The following is a 19,296-nucleotide window of genomic DNA, read 5'->3' on the forward strand; positions in this document are numbered from 1 at the left end:
CACACACACACACACACACACACACACACACACACACACACACACACTCTTTTGCTTTTAGGACACAAGCAGATAAAACAACCTCGGACAAGGACAAAATCTGACTCTGAAGATATGTTTTATATATCTGACTGAATGAAATACATACAGTATGAATACAGCATAAATAATAAGTAAATGAAATGGCGTATAGTGCCTCCTGTAAAAGCTGTGCCTTCATGGTGAGTGTGAACGAGAGCGTACAAGAGATTAGGGTTCCTTCCAAGAAACCCCTCTTTTAAAAAAGCACTATGCAAAGAGGGTCTCATTATTCTCAAATGAATGCAGAGCAGATTCAAATGGAGGGAAGAAGTCACAGACTGAAAATGAACTGGGAGTGTTGACTTGCAAGCCAAAACCACAAATTAGTTAGGAGAGTGAAAAAAAAAATCATCTAGGATCATTTTCAACAGAAACGTCCCGAACAAGTCCTCTCACGCACAAACAATCTATAGCAGAACTTTCTCAACTCAGCGTAGGAGGATTAGCAAAGAGAGGAATTGAGAGTTTTAATTTGTTTCTCCATCATAAGCACATGCCAGTCAGATTCACAGGTAAACAGAAAACAAAAGACTCACCTGCGGGGTGGAAAAAAAGTTGTCTGTGTTGCCCAAACAGTGTCACCAAGAGCATATGGCTAAAAAAAACAACAGTGGCAGTGAAGCTCGCTCCTGTTACAGCAGAGCGGGTTGGACTGCCCCCTCGCAGAGCCACACTTATGTCCCCATAGGCCTATTCTTCTAACTGGCAAGCCTGTCATCACAACCACCACCCCCTCCTCTTGTGTTTTCCCCTGGGGGGCTAGCAGTGACTAAACCATTCAGAATATGCGTACGAGCAGGGAGTATGTGTACGCGTTGGGAGATGGAAAGAGGAGGAGAAAGGAGACAGGGGGTGGGGGGGGGGTGGCGGCGTTGGAGGGAGCAGCAGTGGTTGGCACTGTAACAAGGTGAACTATAGGTTTCCAGCCCTCACAAACAGGCTGTGAGGAATGGCTGACTTCACCGGGCCGAGCTCTGCAGGAGCAAGATGCTCTGCAGCCCTGAACTATCGCTTCAAAACAGCGGGCTGAGGAATGCCTTCAAGTCAAAGGAGAAAGCTGCGAAGCACCATGATTTACTGGGGAACATTACACAATTACACGATTAAGGTGATAATGCCACAAGAGGATTTGATGCTGAAGTGAAACCAAAAGCATGTTTCCTCAAGTTTGTGTGCAACACTATATATAGAAAATCTGCCACTAAGGAGCAAGCCAATTTGCGGCGTCTCATTAAAATCATGCACTGACAGAATGCTTAATGGTATGCTGGGGAAAAGCACTCCCTGTTGATAGTTCATACACATTCTGTTAGTGTCCAAATTAAATCTTGAACAATCAGGGAATATCCAAATAATCGAAAACACTGAAGTTAAACATTTTCCTTCTCAAAAATCCTGGATTTGATAATCCTGTAATATTTACATACGTTCTACTTCGTGTTCTGCTTGTCATTCACAATCAGTCGAACAGAAGCTGTGAGCGATTCCCATTTGCCTGATGAATGATAAATGAACCTGCAAACGTGAACCAAGGCATTCCTCAGTAAACAACGGAGCTCTTGTGATTTAGAGTTAGAAATGCATGTAGTGAAGAGCCAAGTATACCACACACAGGGATGTGTGGGTGAAAGTGAGTGAAAGTGAGAGATGAGCACAGAGAGTAGAGGGGCAGGTCTGAGCATTTGCGTGTTCATTGGCTGAGGACTAGTTGTTTATGCAGCCCCTGGGCTCTCTGATAGGACTGAAATGCTGAAAAAATAATTTCTGGGTTCACATTCTGTAAGTCCTTGACTTTTGAGCATGGGGGGGGCTTCATTCATTAATTTGTTTCTTCACTTTTCCCTTCAGTCCCCTCACCGGGAGAGAGGTGGTGAAGCCACGGCCACAGATCATCACTTGGCCTCAGTTTGACCTCTGGCCAGTGGGGAGAAAATGAGCGCTGACTAACTTCTCTCATTCATAAAATACTTTGCAATCTGCCCGGGGCTGTAATTCTCTCTCGGCAATGCTTCAAAGCTTCTTCTTGTTCCCCCCCCCCTTTTTTTGATGTCTTTTACAAGTCATCTTTAGCATCTGCCTTGATTTCTGAAAACATCTACTCACTTTACCCATCAACAAGGCCTTGTCTTCCTTCAGACTGTACTGACTTCTGTACTTATATATTAACAAGATGCAGAAAACAGTAGTTTTCCAACTAAATTTCAGATAGAAGTCATAAAAGACAAAAGGTAGAAATATCCTGTGGCGTATTTGGGATCACTCACGGAGCCATACTCGACATAGCAGCCATGCAGCAGCAATAAATCCACTGTTTGACCGGTGAGATAAGGTATGTGTGCAAACCTTTGTTTGTTTCCTGATCTTTTGTTCAGAGCGAGTGACATTCCTGATGTCCTTGTTGGATATCTGTGTTTACATTCCCCCTATTGTCTGAAAGGTTGCATGGAAAGGTTGCAGGAGGCAAGCGGGAGGTTTAGCCCACATGCCGACTAATCATATAGAAGAATCGTCCCTGAAAACCAAACTCCTTAGTAATCTGTTTATTCAATTCCTAAAACACAGTTAACACTAAAAGACATCCGAAAATAATTTTGCCTAGGCTGTGTACAGTCACATTAATGTGTGCACAACATGAATTTGGCGCAATTCGCAGAAAATGTGCTCTGGTCTTGTTGACTCTGTCTGAGAGAGGTAACACTAGTATGCAGGCGCATGTGGACGAGAGACAAGGAGCAGGAGAGAGACAGAAAGGGAACACAGGAACAGAGAGAAAATGTGTGTGTCCCCTGTGTCGGCTCTTACAGTAAAAAAAACATTTGAGAAACACCAACTTGAACAACAGGCTGCACTTAATGAGCCTTTTCTCTGCCTGGTCTCTCTGAGCTGTGCAAGTGAACAGTCCAAGGCCAGTGGGAGTGAGAACAGTTCGGCTCAAACACGGCTGGATGTTCTCACGCTAACCTAGGAGACCCCTCTCTGCCCACGCCTCTAGTGGAAATAAAAACAGCCTTGTTTGTGTCACTGCAAGAAAAACACTGACTTTACTTCCACCGGGGATGGAGGGCAGAATCAGCACCTGGAGCAGGAGGGAGGGAATAAAAGAGAACAAGGCCTTTGTAGATTTAGTCACTTTACACCGGCCAAACACCAAGCTCTGTCGCTTCAGTCAAGTGTGTTCAACTGTCTCCACCATGACTCTTCTTTACGCTTGTGTTATGTCAAAAGTCTTAGACCAGTTTCACAATCTCACTTTTATATAAAAAAAGAATTTGCTGTTTTGGGTAATATAGCTATTAAGACTAAGAGTCTATGGCCATGCTAGTGACACTGTAAATCTGGACTTTGGCTAAATACTAACATTAGCATGCTAACATGCTCACAATGACAACATCTAACATGCTGGTGATTAGCAGGTATACGATGTTCACCATCTTACAGAGTGAAGACTGTACTCTCAAAGTGCAGCTGAGGTTGATAGGAATGTAATGTGTTTTTCAGGTATTCAGTCATAAATCAAAGTTTTGGACAAAGTTAAATGTCCCTGATATGAATTGCAGGTCTAAGGAAGAGGGTGACGGATGTTGTATGGATTATAATGGTCTTTGAAGCAGATTTGTGAATCTTGATATTGGGCTTTATGAATAAATTTGACTTGACATGACTCAAATACAAAAGTATATTTACATCTAAATCTCATTATCCTAAAAAGTCCTCACTGTGACATGCTGGGGCCCGTGTGCCCATTTGAGCTTCTGTTTTCTTCGTTCCAGAGGTTGAGTGAAAATGTTCATCTCCTAAATGTAACTTTTTCCAACAGCAGCTCAGCTGTGCTGACCCACATAAAAGCAAGACAAGGGCTCCTGCTGCAGATTACTATACTGTGACAACTATCTAAAGACAGGAGGGGGGTTGTGGACAAGCTGCCAAAGCAAAGTGCCAGAGATGGCAGGCATACCAAGGCCCGGACGCAGATCCTCAGCAGGCGGAGACGCTCAGTGCCAACCCCTCCAGAAAGAAGCAAATGCGAGTGTGAGAGAATATTACTGTTTGTCTTTGGCTGATTTAGAGAGTGATAAGAATGATAATTTGCCGCTCTGTTCACCGCTCACTTCAGCTGGAAGAGTGTAACAGATTGAAGTTGACAGAGTTCATGAACTATTCACTAAAGAATTGCAACAACCTGAGGGTACAAAATACGTTTTCAAAGAATAATCAATCTCAAGCTAGACTAGACATATACACTTTTTATTATGACATTTGAATCTGTGGGAAAAAACACATTTGTTTCTATTCTGGAATTATTCTGGTCCGTTTGCATTTTAGACTTTATAAAATATGACAGTATGACATCCTGACTCAAGCTTGTGCAAGATATTTCAGCCCCGAGTACACACAGCCATCTGATACACTGTAAAAATGATTCATCAAAACATCTCAGTGCCTCAAATCAACTACAGTTAGCTTTTAGTAAATATGAACTTCTCACAATTATCATTTGTAGCGTGCGTGGACGTTTGAAAGGTTTATGTTTTACTCTCTAACCTAACTGTTACGTTTATTATGGATCTGTTGAAGACAGTATGCTTCAGTAATATTTACTTTAGAGAGTTTATATTACTACCTTATTAGAACCTGCAGTGAAAACATCAGTTTGAGATAGTTTCAGAGACATGATGGTCTAACAAAAAGACGCCGTCAATGTGCATTATGGGAAATGTAGAAACATTTTTTGGAGTTTGAGCCACATGTCGGAATAAAAGTTAGGATGATTCTGCCTCTGGTGCAACAATTTTAGACATTCATTTTCATATTTGAACACACGCCATCATGAAAATGCAATATTAACTTTTGGAGCAATTGTTTAACTACCAAAATAAAAATAAAACAGTTAATGGCAAAATAAACCTGTTACACATCTGACTAAAGTAATGGAGATTTATATTACGTAACTATTCATCCGATCATTGAACGGTTCACGGCTCGTGAGAATGTTTTGCAGTGTACGAGGAGAAACACCTTCTGCGCTGTCATTTCACTTGCTGTCTCTTCTCTCCCTCTTCCCCTTATCAGCGCTATCACCACGGCTGTCAAGACGGGGCAGACGTTTTGAATGGCCTGTGGTCTTCACATGGCACAGGGAGATTAAAGCGAGGGGAAGAGAATGGAGCCAGCTGTGTTGCTGAAACATGCGGCTGTGTATGGTCGCGGGTTTGCCTGCCAGCAACGCAACATGTTACAGCTGCACAGAACAAGAGTGAGTCTGTCAAGGCAGCAAACAGTGACAGGGTTAAGCTGCATCTATACAGTATGGAACATCATCACATTTCATCTGCGCCCGCAACACGGATAACATTCATTTCTATCGAAGGATAGTATACGTGTAAAAGCATGCACATCTATCTCAGTGGGCTTTTTTTCCTGCCGTTGCTTGCAGCACTCTTATGTAACATGAACCACTCAACTGTGGAAAAAAGATGGGTATAAAACAAGATGTAGACATCATTAGAGAACATTCCAGCAATGCCACAGTCTGACTCAATATCTCTGCATTCCAAGCATACCACAGACCACGGGGCAGATGTTCTGCATGATCACTGCTCTCTGCATTCTCACTTTGTCTCTATCCCAAGAGCTGATCAGATCATCACGGAGTTGTTGTGGGTACTAAGATAACGGCTTTTATGTTCCCACTATTCAGATTGTGTTAGAGGTCGTTGAGGTGTAAATTTAAATCTTTTTTACATAAATACCAATGAGCAAATGTAGAACTACGGCGGTGTTCACGGAGGTGATAATCATAATTTGACTGTAAATATAATCAAAGTAATTAAGAATCAAGACATTTCCTTCATGTTTTTCAGAACAGAGCAAGCTAACTCAAAATATCAGCAACATGCAAATGGGAACAAATTGGATAGTTACGAAGAAGAAAATCATATCAAATGAGAAATGTATGTTTTCACTCAGCAGGAGACGACATCCACAATGAAGCTAAGGATGATGACGTTTTTTGTCTTATAGCATTTTGATGTGCAAGATTACGATAAGCGTAAAGTGTAAAAACCTTCCTGGGGAAAAGTCTAATTTGGGTCCCAGATGAATACTAAGAGACTAAAGTCACCTCGTATTCATGTTGAATCTGATATCAAATTCAACCAGTTTCCATGAAAGTATTCCAAAATCCCCAAAGTTCATATTTCCATCTGTATTTAGGAGTGTTTCATGTAAAATGGTGGACTGTGGTACCATCATCTAATTAGTGTTCCCACCAGCATGGACTTGAAATCACACATCTCATCATTAATTAGAATCCCAACTGCTTCTATAACACCATGAGAGCTATTATTTTTATAAATGCTGTTTTTTTACCTTTCTTTCTTTCTTAGGTTGTCCAATTGTTCAGCTTTGTCTCCCAGTAGTGTGCCGGAATTTTTTGATAAGTTAAAAATCTGATTAAACACTAAACTTTATGACCTCAGACGATCAAACCAGAAAGAAACACCAAGAGCAATGTTCCCATTCAGAACTTAACAAAAACCCAATGGATGAACTTGCAACAAATATATTTTTGCCTTATGTAAAAAACGCTTTGGGGCTTGGCAAATATTGGGGTATGTGCATATTTCTTGGCCTCGCTCCTAATCATGAACTCTTGATATTTCATTGGCTCACACGTTACTGCTTTTTGACAACACATGCGAGCAGCAGCACCCACTGCTCACCGCGCAACAGCCACACGACAACATGGCAAAACTTAGAGAACAGCTGTGAGGACAGGACATTCCCAAACAATGAGTGGTGCTGGAGAATTTGTCAGATCCAGTGAGAACGAGGACGGATGTAAACATCGAGGGTGAATTATACGACTGCACAATGATTTCATAGCACGTATGTGATTATAGGAGGCCGGGGATGATGAGTGGTGAATCAGCTCAGCCTTTTTGGGGGGGATTGCCTCGGAGGGACGAGGCAGCAGGCCGTCACCGTAGCACCCAGAGAGAAGCTACAAATGAATTCCCTCCAACAACAAGCCCAGTCCTCGCCTGCTGCAGCACGCTCTGCCAGCACTCGCAATCAACCAGCGAATTCCTTCCCCTCTGCGTTGTGAGGCGGAGGGTGAGGACCGGGGGGTTTTGCGGGCCCCGGCGTTGTGATTTGTGCTGTTGTGTAATTGACAGGTATGTTTGAATCCAGTGTCTGATGCACGCATCACACCGCCTATACTGCCCCCACTGGGGTCGGACAGCAAACATGTTTGCTTCCAGGAACGTGAAGATACATGCCAAGATGACAGGGCTATTCAGAGATGACGGGGTTATCCTTTCGGTTAAACCGCATTGCGTGCAGCAAGTCATCGATCCCATGCTTGTGTAAACTAAAGGCCTACAATATGTGTCCAACACGTTCTTTAAGCCAAGTCCAACATCTGGCTTTTTTGGTTGAATAAACTTTAACTCTACCTTCAAAGCAGGGAAACACCTGAGACAATCTGACTGTAATTTATGACAACACAATGCTGAGATTTGGAAAAACTTGTTTTAAGTCGGCATGCTCTTATTTTGCCCGATGAGAGAAGAGAAAATGTGATCAAAGCTGAGCAGTTGTCAGCCTCTTCTTTATCTTTGCTAGGAACTGTAAGGCGTTGAAAGCAGCTGCTCTGAAGCAGACTGCTGCTCACTCACAGCTGACTGTCAGCTGTGATTTCTCTTTCACTGGTGCTAAATATTAAAGAAGCACGCCAGCATGTTTGCAGGTGCTAAATATTAAAGAAGCACGCCAGCATGTTTGCAGGTGCTAAATATTAAAGAAGCACGCCAGGGTGTTTGCAGCTTTTAACTCTTACTTCAAATACATTTTGTTGACCATTTTCAAATACATCCTTTCCAGTTTTAGGTTTTTGGATGTACCGTTACTGTGGTTTCGGGCATCCATTGGTTTTCATTGGTTTCTGAATGGTATGACAATCTATTAGCATATTCTTGAAACTTGCTTGATTCGGGCCATCGATCACAGTCTGCATTACAGTTACAGTTTACATGTAGACTGATTAGAAGGCTCTGCAATAGGGCTGAAACATATAATCTATTAGTCAATCAACAGAAATCGAATCAGCAGCTATTTTGAAAAAAAATTGATTAATCAAGTGTGGATAATTTACTGGTTTTCTTAGTCCTTCATGATAACAAATTGAGTATATGTGCTTTCAGACTGTTAGTCGTGCAAAAGAAGCATGTGAGGATGCCATCGACCGAAACGATTGGATTGGCAAACAAGAATTTAAAAAATTGTAACAAACATAAATGCAGACTTGATGTTCACTGAGATGAATAGTACAAATCAAACATTTTAAAATTCTGCTACATTTTTAGAAAAACAGAAGCATGGCTTGCAAACCGATTACCAGTGATGTAAAGTAAAGGTGAAGCTAAAACATGCAAAACCAGTGGTGTGGGCCTTTAAAAAGATAAGATGAAATATTAGAGAAATCAATATGTTAATAAATGAATATAACCTTTATCTACTGCAGGAAGCAAACAATGTTTCTGCCAGGATATACTGGAGTCTTTCATGGAGAAAGAGAGTCCCTTCCTTCCTCTCTCCCTATTTGAAATGCTCTTTCAGAAAGCTGAAGTCGGTAATCGATTTCAGCTCTCTAATCTCCTCTCTCCATTATGAGATCTCTCCTGTGCACCTGGGGCCAACGCTCTCATCTCTTTTTCTTATCTGGCAGATTGTCATCTGCCCGTGAGCACACTAGCCCTACCCAGTGGGGGTGCACTAATCCCCATTCACCAGACTCTTTATACAGACACACACACACACACACACGCAGCCGAAAGTACGCCAGACAGTGCCTTGAGCTGCCTGCGAGCAATGTAAAACAGTGACAGATGCGAGAGGCAAAACCAGCCCCAAAAGTAGCTAATCCCAGCTCATTACAGTGATAAGTAAACTATGGCATTTTATAGCTAAAAAAACATACATCTTTCAACCATAAAAAGCACCAAAATGCAAATGTTGACAATTTTGTGAACTTGTAATTACTTGCATCACATCACTTACCCTTGGGCAGAGTCCACTGTCACTTGAAACTGGACCACGACGAGAGAGTGGAGACGGTGAAGGCTATGAGTGTGACATGATTTCAGTGTGACACCATAAATGATCCTCGACAACTGTGATGAACCACCTCGCTCTGGCTTGACAGGAGGGGAGATGAAGGCTGCAGAGGAGGAGGGGATACAGATGGTGAGGGTATACTGACAAACAACGCGGAGGAAATCTGATGAATGCAGAGAAAACAATACTCTCATAGCTTTATGTAAATACGCTAAAAGAGCTTAAAGTAAAAATAGCTTTGATCATTTGGTGTATCAGAAGGAGAATGAAAATCATAAATTCATCGCCTTTCCACTCACCCTGACTTTGCTCTCGGAAAGAAATAAGTATACATGCAGAACAATGTCATCAGATAGGACAGAACGAGATCCAGTCAAATTGTCCACAGATTTTATGTTCTGGATATTCAAACCTCACCGTCTCATTTGTTCCAATAAGGAATAATTAGAACAGAAAAGACAGATGAATGTAAGGCTAAATGCCTTGGTGGGTTGTGAATAAAAACAGATTATTCAATTCAAATTGAGATTTACATTTTGTGATGCAGTTCTAGTGCTGAGCCTTTACCCCGATCTCAAGTTTAGGCAGTGGCGGCTGGTGGAAAATGTTCTAGGTAGGGCCATCCTATCAATTTCAGCAAACATCCCAGTATGATTTAATGCAAAAAAATTAAAGTATCAAACACGCATTACTACTTTGCAGTTAAATATTTAACATTTATTCTAACACGAAAAAAAACAGTAAATAACACTTATATAATATAATATAATATAACATGTTTATTTATTGAGATGCCCCTATGGACCTTGTTATAGGAGGTAAAGATCAGGAGAAGTAAACATGAAGTGTATTTATGAATACTGATGTTAAATTAAGCTATGATGAGTTTTCACTGTTAATTTACCATCTCAATTACATGTTGATGCCTCCATCACCAAGTTAAGCAGATGAGACTGAGGACAGCTATGTAGAAGAAAAGATGTTCACTTTGTCTAATATGTAGCTTGACAGAGTTCTCCATGTGTGTCCTGGTGTTCTCATGTTTCCTTACCTCCTCAGTCTCTACAATTTGAGGGCGCAGATTGGCTAAATTGTATGTCACTCATTTATATCTTTAATCAGCAATTGGCTAAACCGCTTCATAGACCCGCTTCTTTTGGGCAAAAACGATTTGGCCCCCCTAGCTGCGCGTTCTGAGACGTGTCGAGCACACAGGCGGAGAGCACGAGCAGACGAGCACACAGGCGGAGAGCACGAGCAGACGAGCACACAGGCGGAGAGCACGAGCAGGAAAAGCATATATTTTGCGCAGATATCACATTTTACACATATTACTGGGTACATTCCACAGTTCAAAAACACAAATATTGACAATTTGTATAATTTATTATTATTATAATTTTTTTTGTTTTTGTTGTGTGGCTCATGGTGGGGCCAGGCCCCATTGCCCTCCATTGGCCAGCCGCCACTGAGTTTAGGTGATACTTTGCACACTCAGGGATGAAGAAAATGAAGAAAAATGTTGTTTGTGTGAGAAAAAGAATCATATGTCCTTTTTATTTTATTTTATTGAGTCTGTTGGTGATAATTGACTTTATAGGATCACACACTGTCACAAACGAACTCAAAAATTCAATTCAATTTTAGTAAGAATCTGAAGTGCCTCACTTAATATAGTATAAGAAGAAGGAGAAATGTGATGCATTCCTGCATTCACAATCTTGCTGCTTGTCTACAAATCCGTCTGTGGCTCAGGGCCCAACAATACATCTCTGATATGCTTGCGCCATATGAACCCCCTAGAACTCTTAGGACATAGGACTAACAAGCAGGAACCAACTCTGACCACTTTAAAGTCAAAGCTAAAAACACATCTACTTTACATTGCCAACTACCCAGCAATGATTTTAAAAAGTATCCTCTTAGCATTTTAAAATAGCCTGTAATATTAATGTGGGAGTGTGCTGTGTTTGTTTTTTTAAATCTATTGGATTTTTACTTGATTCAAACAATACTACTATACTTTAATGAGTCACTTACCTGTACTGTTACACTTACTTTAGTTGTATTTTATTACCCTGTACACCACATTAAATTGCCCTGATGTGTGAAATAAAGTTGCCTTGCATTCCTAGACAGATGAAAGCGTGAAATATCTGAGTCTGACTGATTCTTCACTTTCACTTCTCACCATCATGTTGTACATCTGCAGTATTCCCTCCGCATCGTTAGATGGTGATGATCCACCGTGTAACCCCCACACACACGTCTCCGTGTTGCTTTCACTCCACCCCAGCAGATGGCGGGACAGAGGACACACACAGTGAAACATCCGCCGACAAAACAGGACGCCTTCTGCACGGTTACTGTCCCGTTTCATAACATCTGACTGCAGAACATTTAACGTTTCCCTGCAGAGTGCTAGTCAGTCTTTCAGTGGAGCGATGACCCGCATTACACGAATGTTTTCTAGAAGACCTCGCATAAAAGTCGGTGCGGCTTTGACCGCGTGCAGATGTTTCCACACAGAACCAGTAAGAACTTCATATTCATTGAGTACACTAACAACGCAGTGACCTGCATTCACACTGACCTTGCAGTGGGACTCCTCACCTTGCAGGTCGGACATGAATCCAGCGGACTTCCGATAGTTCATCACAGCAAGTATGTGTGCGACCTCCCACCCAACCACAGGTTCCCCATGGGCAAGTTCCCCCGGGTTCTGCACCATTTAATCAAAGATCAAGTCATTACAGAGAAACAGGTGAGCGACTCATTCATGTCGTCATTCTAAATATTATTATTTAAGTGCTGAAATGTCACCAAATGCAATCGATTAACACATTTAAAGATGTTACCCTGGGTGCTTGTACATTTTTTTTAATAGCAATACAAAATATACCAATGGATTGATGAGTGAAAATCATTGTTTCCATTGACATCACTTATTTTCTCACATTTTCCCGCTGATGACAATTGCCTTCTTCGCAGTAGGTGTGGGTCCCTGAAATTGCCTCGAAAGATTTACTCAGCTGTGTGCACACTGAGGACTACCTCAACAACTTCATGAGTGGGAAAACAAATGAGCAAGAACAGAGGAGGACAGGTTTCCCCTGGAGTGAAGGTATAGTGAGACGCTGTCGATATGAAACGGGTGAGAAGAACACCTCTCGGCGGTCTAGCAGCTGAATGGCCCCGGAAAGATCACACATCACATGTCACCTTCTCTGCTGTTGACAGGTGGGACTGTTCTAGCTGCTGAAGTAGCTCTGCAGAGGGGTCTGGCCTGCAGCACAGCAGGAGGAACCCATCATGCGTTTCCAAGCTACGGTTCAGGGTTTTGTCTCCTCAATGACTTGGCAGTTGCAGCCAAATACCTGATGGGCAGCTCCTCGCCCAAAAGGAAGGTTCTGATTGTGGATCTAGATGTGCATCAGGTAGCGTTAAAGTGTCTCTGCTGCTTTCAATGTCCTGCCAATATGTCATTCATCGCTCCGACGAGCAGCTCAGCTTTACGCCAGCGGTAAACCTTTCATCTCTTGCATCCAACAGGGCGACGGCACTGCTTTCATTTTTAAAGAGGAGCCCTGCGTGTTTACATTTTCTGTGCATTGTGGGAAAAACTTCCCCCTCCGTAAACAACAGAGTGACCTAGATGTCAGCGTGGAGGATGGGCTGGGAGACGAGGAGTACCTCTCCACAGGCAAGTTCACACAGGCCATAATAATAATAATAATCCTCATTATAATATGTGTTGAAAGTTAAGATCCAGATAGTGTTACTGTGTTCTAAGTTGACATGTGTTTCTTTTTTCTCTTGGCTGCTGTAAAAAGAGGCTTAAAATGAACAAGCTAAATGAAATGCTGAATGAAGAGTGTGTTTCCATGAACTTACTTACATGTCTGATGTTCCCTCCAGTGGAGGCCCACCTCCCCCGGCTGCTGGAGACCTTCCGTCCAGACCTGGTCCTGTACGACGCAGGCGTCGACCCTCATGGGGAGGATGAACTCGGGCGGCTCCGTCTGACCGACCAAGGTGACCGATAAGCTTTGACACCCGAGTGTCTCCACCTACAAGTCATTTCTAGACTCTTTTTGAATGACTGTGCGTATCTCCTAGGGCTGTATCAGAGAGATCTGTACGTGATGAAGACCGTGGTGAGCAGAGGCGTTCCTCTCGCTGCCGTTATCGGAGGAGGATACTCGAGAGACATCGACAAACTGGCCGTCAGACACTCCATCGTTCACAGAGCAGCAACTCGGGTACGGTACACGGGGAAAAAACCAGATGTTGGATGAGGCTTCTTCATACAACAGTGTTTACTTTAACAGTCTACAACATGTCAACTGTTTCAGTGAACAAGAGTGGATTTTGCATTAATGCTCGTCATATTTCAGGTGTGGAGGGAGTGTGGAATGTGAAACCTTTATGCCCTAAATCAAGAGGAGCCTCAGAGCCAAACCGGTACTTGATCTTCAGGAGCCAATATTTATATAACGGAAGTAAAAAACCTGGTAATTCTACATTATATGAATCAATACTTGTTTTATATACTGTATATCTATTCTGTACATGCAGCACGATTCATTCCTCACTGATTCTACCGTCTGCTCAGAGTATCTGAGCTCTACTCAGGATATTTTAATTTAGGAATGGTCACGCAAGTGGCTATCACAGTGTGTGGTATGTTTTGTCTGAAGAGTGATTTAACATGCCGTTTACCTCATCAAGATACTGCATCAGTACTTCTATAGTAGCAACTATCTGTGTAACTATTACACTAATAAACACAAATTGAGAATCCTCCAAGTTATTACAGGTATCATTCATGACAGTAAATGCAGCACAACACCACTCATAAACAAAAATATTTATTAAAGGAAAACCAAAAAAAACTCAAAAGTATTTATATCAGGTCACATAAGACATGAATGTACCAGTGTCACTTCAGAACAAACACAGCTGGTCGACGCACACTGTACTGATCAGGATATGCACCGTCCTTGGCACATATGTTTCAGATCTGACCGTGTTTTTATGTCATTCACCGACATCAAGCAGCGACATATTTGTGGTACAGTGCAATGTTTATTCACAGTATATGAGGCAGTGTATTTGTTACTTCAACACAAGACTGTATACAACTATTACAAACATCAAGCACACACACACACACACACACACACACTGGCAGCACGCTCTTAGAAACGCTTGGAGAATAAAATGCAGACGCACAAATGCTTTGGAAGATAATCTGCAGCTCTTCTTATGATAGTGTTATGAGATATTACACAAGAGCAGCTTAAGGAGTCCCACCAAGCAGTTCATAACAGACACTTTAGCTCATATTCAAGAGTCAAGGAACATGTAAAACAATGAATTAAGTACGAATTTTACACTGTAATAAACGCATTAAAACATTTAAGAGCAGGTGGAAGAGTGAACTGTGTTCCCACTAATTCCATCTTTGGCTAATATTAGAAGTCCAAAGAGAGAAACAGTGCTTTTCTTAAAATCTCTCGTGCAGAAATGCTCTTTTAAAAGAGTTCAAATCATGAGCGGCACTGGAGCTCGCTGTGGTAATTAAAACTAATTCCTAAAACTAAAAGGGAACACACACTGGACATGTGGTTTCATGTATCGACATAGAATAAATACTTAAAAAAATGTGGTATAGTGTACAGTGATGGCCATTGTTGAACACCTCCTACCTCTACTGCTGCTGCAAAACCATTACCATGATACCATCTAAAATGATATTTAATGCTAGATATGAAAAGGTCTGTCACACAGCTGGCTCTAGTACTACCAGAAACTATTAAGTTACACTGAAGTTAAGTAGAGAATTGCAGCAAAGGAGTAGTTTAGTGTACTTTCAACAACGGCTACATCTGTATATTCACTTTTCAGTCACAAGAGTGGCGTAATCATCAAACGTGTGATTGAGTGCTAAAACTTGAGGCAGAGTTGATGCGAGAAAATAAAATCAAACAAGTTAAAATCATATTTTCCATAACCGAACCTTCTCTGCCACCACACACCAGTTGGCGTGATCAAAGTAGGCGTGTTTGACATGAAGCTCTTCGACGTGGTTCTCTATCAGCTCTGCTAGTTCTCCCTCCCTGAAGACGTGATAGTACCTCAGGCAGGAGCCCTCCACCTGCCCCTCGCTCCCCTGAGGACTCCTTGTGCTTTCCTGCTGCTCTTTTCCCTGCAGCCCTCCTCCTCTTTCATCTCCAGACTGCTTCAGGTGCTCCTTCTGGAAAGGGACCAGATCCGGCAGGGCCAGAGAGCCACACTCCCGGGCTAAAGATACTGAGACACTCTGGTTCTGTTTGCCGTTGTTGTTGTTGTTGCCTCCGGGATCATTTTGTCCCTTGTGCAGGTCTGTGACGGAGTCAAAGACGTCCTCCTCTGATCCGATCACAGGCGACGGGTAAAAGAAGCTGGAGACCTGTTTGATGAGGCCTCGCCCTCTCCCGCACCGGCTGGCCTTGTTCCCCTCGTTTTCTCCCCTGGGTGAAGATAAAGCCCTCAGGTCTCTGGAGGACGACCGGGAGATGGCTAGGCTTCCAAAGTCAAACACAGAATCCAGGGACCTGGAGAAGAACCACAGTCTCTGTGTGCTCTGCTGGGGCGTGGCGCTGGCCAGATCTTCCTCGTCCGCCACGGAGGATGTGCTTCTAACCTTCCTGTGCTTGTCAGTGTTGTCTATGGCTTGCCTCACACTCTGAGCTGTGGCCCTCCTTCTGGGTTTGGCGTGCTCCCTGGTGAAATCGGAGGGCGAGTGAGGGTTGGGGTTCCAGGGAACGAAGATGTCCTGTTTCTCAAACTTCCGACGTTTCTGCTCCATGGCCCACACGTAGATCATGATGCGTCCACCCACTCGCAGGGTGCGAGCCATCTCCTTTATTGCTCGAATACGACGTTCTTTGGTGGACAAATGATGGATGACTGTGAAAAATGGGAAAAGCACTAATTTGTCAGAATTAAGTAGGATGATGAGTCAGCATTTCATTCATTATGAAGTCACATTCAGCACATTGCAGTCAACAAAACACATTATGCACACTGTGCGTGGGGCACAACACAAATTAATAATGTGGGCGTCTGCTGACGTCTATGCTCCTAATTGCACTCTTTTGTTGAACGACACAATAATTATCTCACACCGTTGGCTAGGCAACAGAAGCCTGTGGTAAAGTGATGTTTATCATTGTTATGAGTTCATTGAATTTGAGGCAAATGGCAGCTACAGCAGTGTCACCTCATGCATATGAAGGGAGCGATTCGTTACCGAATGGAAGGAATCAACAACATCAAAACCTCCTTTCAACTGTGTGTGTGTGTGTGTGTGTGTGTGTGTGTGTGTGTTTGTCCATTACCTGCAATGGAGAGCACAGCGTCGAAGCAGCCGTCTCTGTAAGGCAAATGCAGCCCGTCGCACATCTGGACCTCGTGTCCTTGGCTCCAGGCAAAGTCCACCAAGGGGTGACAAACATCACACCCCAGCTTGAACACCTCCTTGTTGATGTGGAGATACTTGCCATTGCCACAACCTGCCAATGACACGACAAATGACTTTGTGTTTCCATAAAAATAAAGCACAAACAATGTTTCGCGGGATGGCCAAGATTACATCACTGCTGGAGGGGACACCCACCAATGTCAGCCACGATGCTCCCCGGCTGCAGGTCCAGCAGGAACTGTCGGACCTTCGGCCAGGCTTTATAGCGGCTGTCGTTGAAATATGGAGCAATCTTGTCGTAGACACTGTGCACATGGTCCCTCTCGAGCTGACTGGCAGCCTCCTCCATCATGCCCGTCCAGGCTGCCTCATGCAGCGGCCTCACAGTATCATGCCTGCAGGGACAAAACACATCTAACTGCTCGTCTCCAAACCAATCATCCATCAAACGTTCACTCTATTCCTATAGGAGAGTAAAATATAGCAATGTGGACCCCCTGGAGAGAACAGCACAGAGGAAACCTTAATCAGGAGAGAGACACTCAAACGAGCAGTGGCGGTAATTCAACACTAAACCCTCCGCTTTGTACTTTAAGTACGCGCTGCGGTCATCATCGGTCACTCTTCGCACATCCAGCCCGCAGTCCACCTGAAGGACAGACTGATCTTTAGCACTATGAGCACAAAGTTGTGTTTAATCTCTCATCAATCGTCTGCAACTGTGAAAGAAACAGAGCGGGGGCATCATAAATGAACTAACAAGGTAACAGCGAGGCGGCAGTCCCCGTCTCACAGAGCAATCAGCAGGTCCATGTCCACAGCAGCCGTGTCAAATTGACGTAATGCAGAAACAAAAGGTCAACTCATAAATCATAAATTATTTTCCATCATCTGACAGCATTGCATAACTGAATACAACTAAACTGTTACAGCTGTTATTACTGTTGGTCAAATAAAAAATATATATTTTTTCATTTCATACAAAATTCTTCCTTCGTGTGTCTCATTCACAGTTTTTTAAAAAATTCTCATAATTTGTGAGAAAAGATTATGTAGTCGAGCCAAAAGCAGAGAAGCCAGTTAATATGGTTTGAAAAACTGTAAAATCATGTTAATGAGGATTTTACTGTTAAACGTTCAGAGATGCATCACAGAATTTCAGGAGTGATTTGGAGATCATGAAATTGTAATGTTTGTATTATGTCTGTTTTTTACATTTCCCACTGCAGGCTTCTCAGTTTATTAGCCCACAGCTCCTGCAGTGCTGATGCGGCTCCCTCAAGCGCAATATTGCACAAAGAGTTTTTCCGATGTTATTATCTAAAGAATAACATTGTTGTTTTAGGAAAAAAGAGATCTCAACATGCAGGCTTCTCATTTACACAAACAATTTTCAGAGCTTTTTGCCGAAAACTTCATCACATGCTTTGCAGCATGGCATTAGTCGGTTCAGATAGGTCATATTGACATGTGACTCGTCAAACCTCACAGTGATTTGACCATTTCAAAATGTGGGCTGCTAGAAATATCTTGCTTTCTTTATCTTTTGTAGACTGCATATCCACAACTTAGCTCCTGAAGAAGTTCATTAAGTCTGCAATTGATGAGGACAATAGCCTTTTATATGTGGTAGTAGCTAAAAAAGTTGTCTTTCTAACAATTGAATAAGACCAGAGGAGAAGTAAGCCCTCTTGTCTTCATCTACATTCAACATCTGATTGGTACAAACACTGTTATTAAGCAACACATCATCACTAAATCACAGTGCAAAATCAATGCACAAACAACACAGGTGCATTTGCTGCTTTCTGAGGCTGGAGATGTTCTGCTCTATGTGATATACAGATCATTTGTCATTTTGAATCACATGTGATGGATGGAAGTTGTCGATGCCGACCCACACCAGTATGCGTCGTATATCACTGCCATCATACAGCCGCCGTATGTTGCAAAATCAATAAGCGCTGAAAATATTGAAATATTTAATTGCGATCCACTTCATCTACCATCCACATCCAGCTTCCTCCACAGTGTGAAAGTCTGCTTTTAGCGTTCTATTAGATAGCAGCACATTTAGAAATGTAGAATGTCCTTCCAGTCGACATCTACCTCTGTTTTAAGCATGTCTGCCTGTTAAGAAATTCACAACATCAAATCTAAAACAGATGCAACCTAGTGAACCATGTACTGCCACAGTGCACTTTGCTGATGAGGTTATCCAGAAGGAAAGCTATTAGACATCTCTCCCCCCCCCCCCCACACACACACACACACACCTCTCTTAAAAGATATTAGACTGATATACGTCCTTGAATGTAATATAAATGGCAACATTAACGGCGGGATATAAGTAACACAGGCCAGCCAGTGCTACATGAAAATAATATTTCTCTCTATAAACAGCCAGACCCGTACCCTCACAGTGCATTACCAGGCTTGATTGCGTACGCCTCCGTTGGTAAATACAGTGTGTGCAGCATCCCCCTTTCCTCCACTCAGACCTATTTCTGGACCACCATCATCTGCATCCTCCCAGCCAAGTGGAAGGAAAACATTTCTTATGTAACGTTGTAAACCTGGCCTTCAGTATCGCCAGCGTCCCCCCCCCCCCCCCCCCCCCCCCCCCC

At 42.8% G+C, this 19,296-nt stretch overlaps 3 protein-coding genes across 8 annotated transcripts in view; 1 reads left to right on the top strand and 2 right to left on the bottom strand.

Moving 5' to 3' along the window:
- stard13b (StAR related lipid transfer domain containing 13b) overlaps positions 1 to 9,248 on the bottom strand; it is a 72,989-nt gene extending 63,741 nt beyond the window's left edge. Inside the window, exon 1 of one of the 2 annotated variants that reach the window (XM_031863778.1) lies at positions 9,145 to 9,248. The gene's annotated coding sequence lies outside the window, so the exon portion shown is untranslated. Of the gene's footprint in view, positions 1 to 617; positions 676 to 9,144 lie in introns of those variants that run through there. The other variant, XM_031863777.1, reaches the window with a different exon arrangement.
- Positions 9,249 to 11,539: 2,291 nt separating this feature from the next.
- hdac12 (histone deacetylase 12) lies at positions 11,540 to 14,319 on the top strand. Of its 4 annotated transcripts, none has more exons than XM_031863816.1 (7): positions 11,540 to 11,735; positions 11,822 to 11,965; positions 12,196 to 12,355; positions 12,442 to 12,638; positions 12,754 to 12,904; positions 13,120 to 13,236; positions 13,321 to 14,319. In XM_031863816.1, the coding sequence occupies exons 1-7, from the start codon at positions 11,646 to 11,648 to the stop codon at positions 13,497 to 13,499; spliced, it is 1,038 nt and encodes a 345-aa protein (XP_031719676.1). In that variant the 5' UTR covers positions 11,540 to 11,645; the 3' UTR covers positions 13,500 to 14,319. The 4 variants fall into 4 exon arrangements, with proteins under 4 accessions (XP_031719676.1, XP_031719674.1, XP_031719673.1 ...); XM_031863814.1 differs by having other exon boundaries at positions 11,620 to 11,965; positions 13,321 to 13,463; positions 13,599 to 14,319; XM_031863813.1 differs by having other exon boundaries at positions 11,620 to 11,965.
- The window catches only part of trmt9b (tRNA methyltransferase 9B), a 6,574-nt gene continuing 1,334 nt past the window's right edge, over positions 14,057 to 19,296 (bottom strand). The window contains exons 2-4 of one of the 2 annotated variants that reach the window (XM_031863806.1): positions 16,865 to 17,064; positions 16,587 to 16,760; positions 14,057 to 16,155 (exon numbers count right to left, since the gene is read on the bottom strand). In XM_031863806.1, the coding sequence (XP_031719666.1) occupies positions 15,203 to 16,155; positions 16,587 to 16,760; positions 16,865 to 17,021 (1,284 nt within the window). In that variant the 5' untranslated portion in view covers positions 17,022 to 17,064 and the 3' untranslated portion in view covers positions 14,057 to 15,202. Of the gene's footprint in view, positions 16,156 to 16,586; positions 16,761 to 16,864; positions 18,931 to 19,296 lie in introns of those variants that run through there. The other variant, XM_031863805.1, reaches the window with a different exon arrangement.

This window comes from Anarrhichthys ocellatus, unplaced genomic scaffold, assembly GCF_004355925.1.
Source record: "Anarrhichthys ocellatus isolate YVR2014 unplaced genomic scaffold, GSC_Weel_1.0 scaffold29, whole genome shotgun sequence".
Lineage (NCBI taxonomy): Eukaryota > Metazoa > Chordata > Actinopteri > Perciformes > Anarhichadidae > Anarrhichthys > Anarrhichthys ocellatus.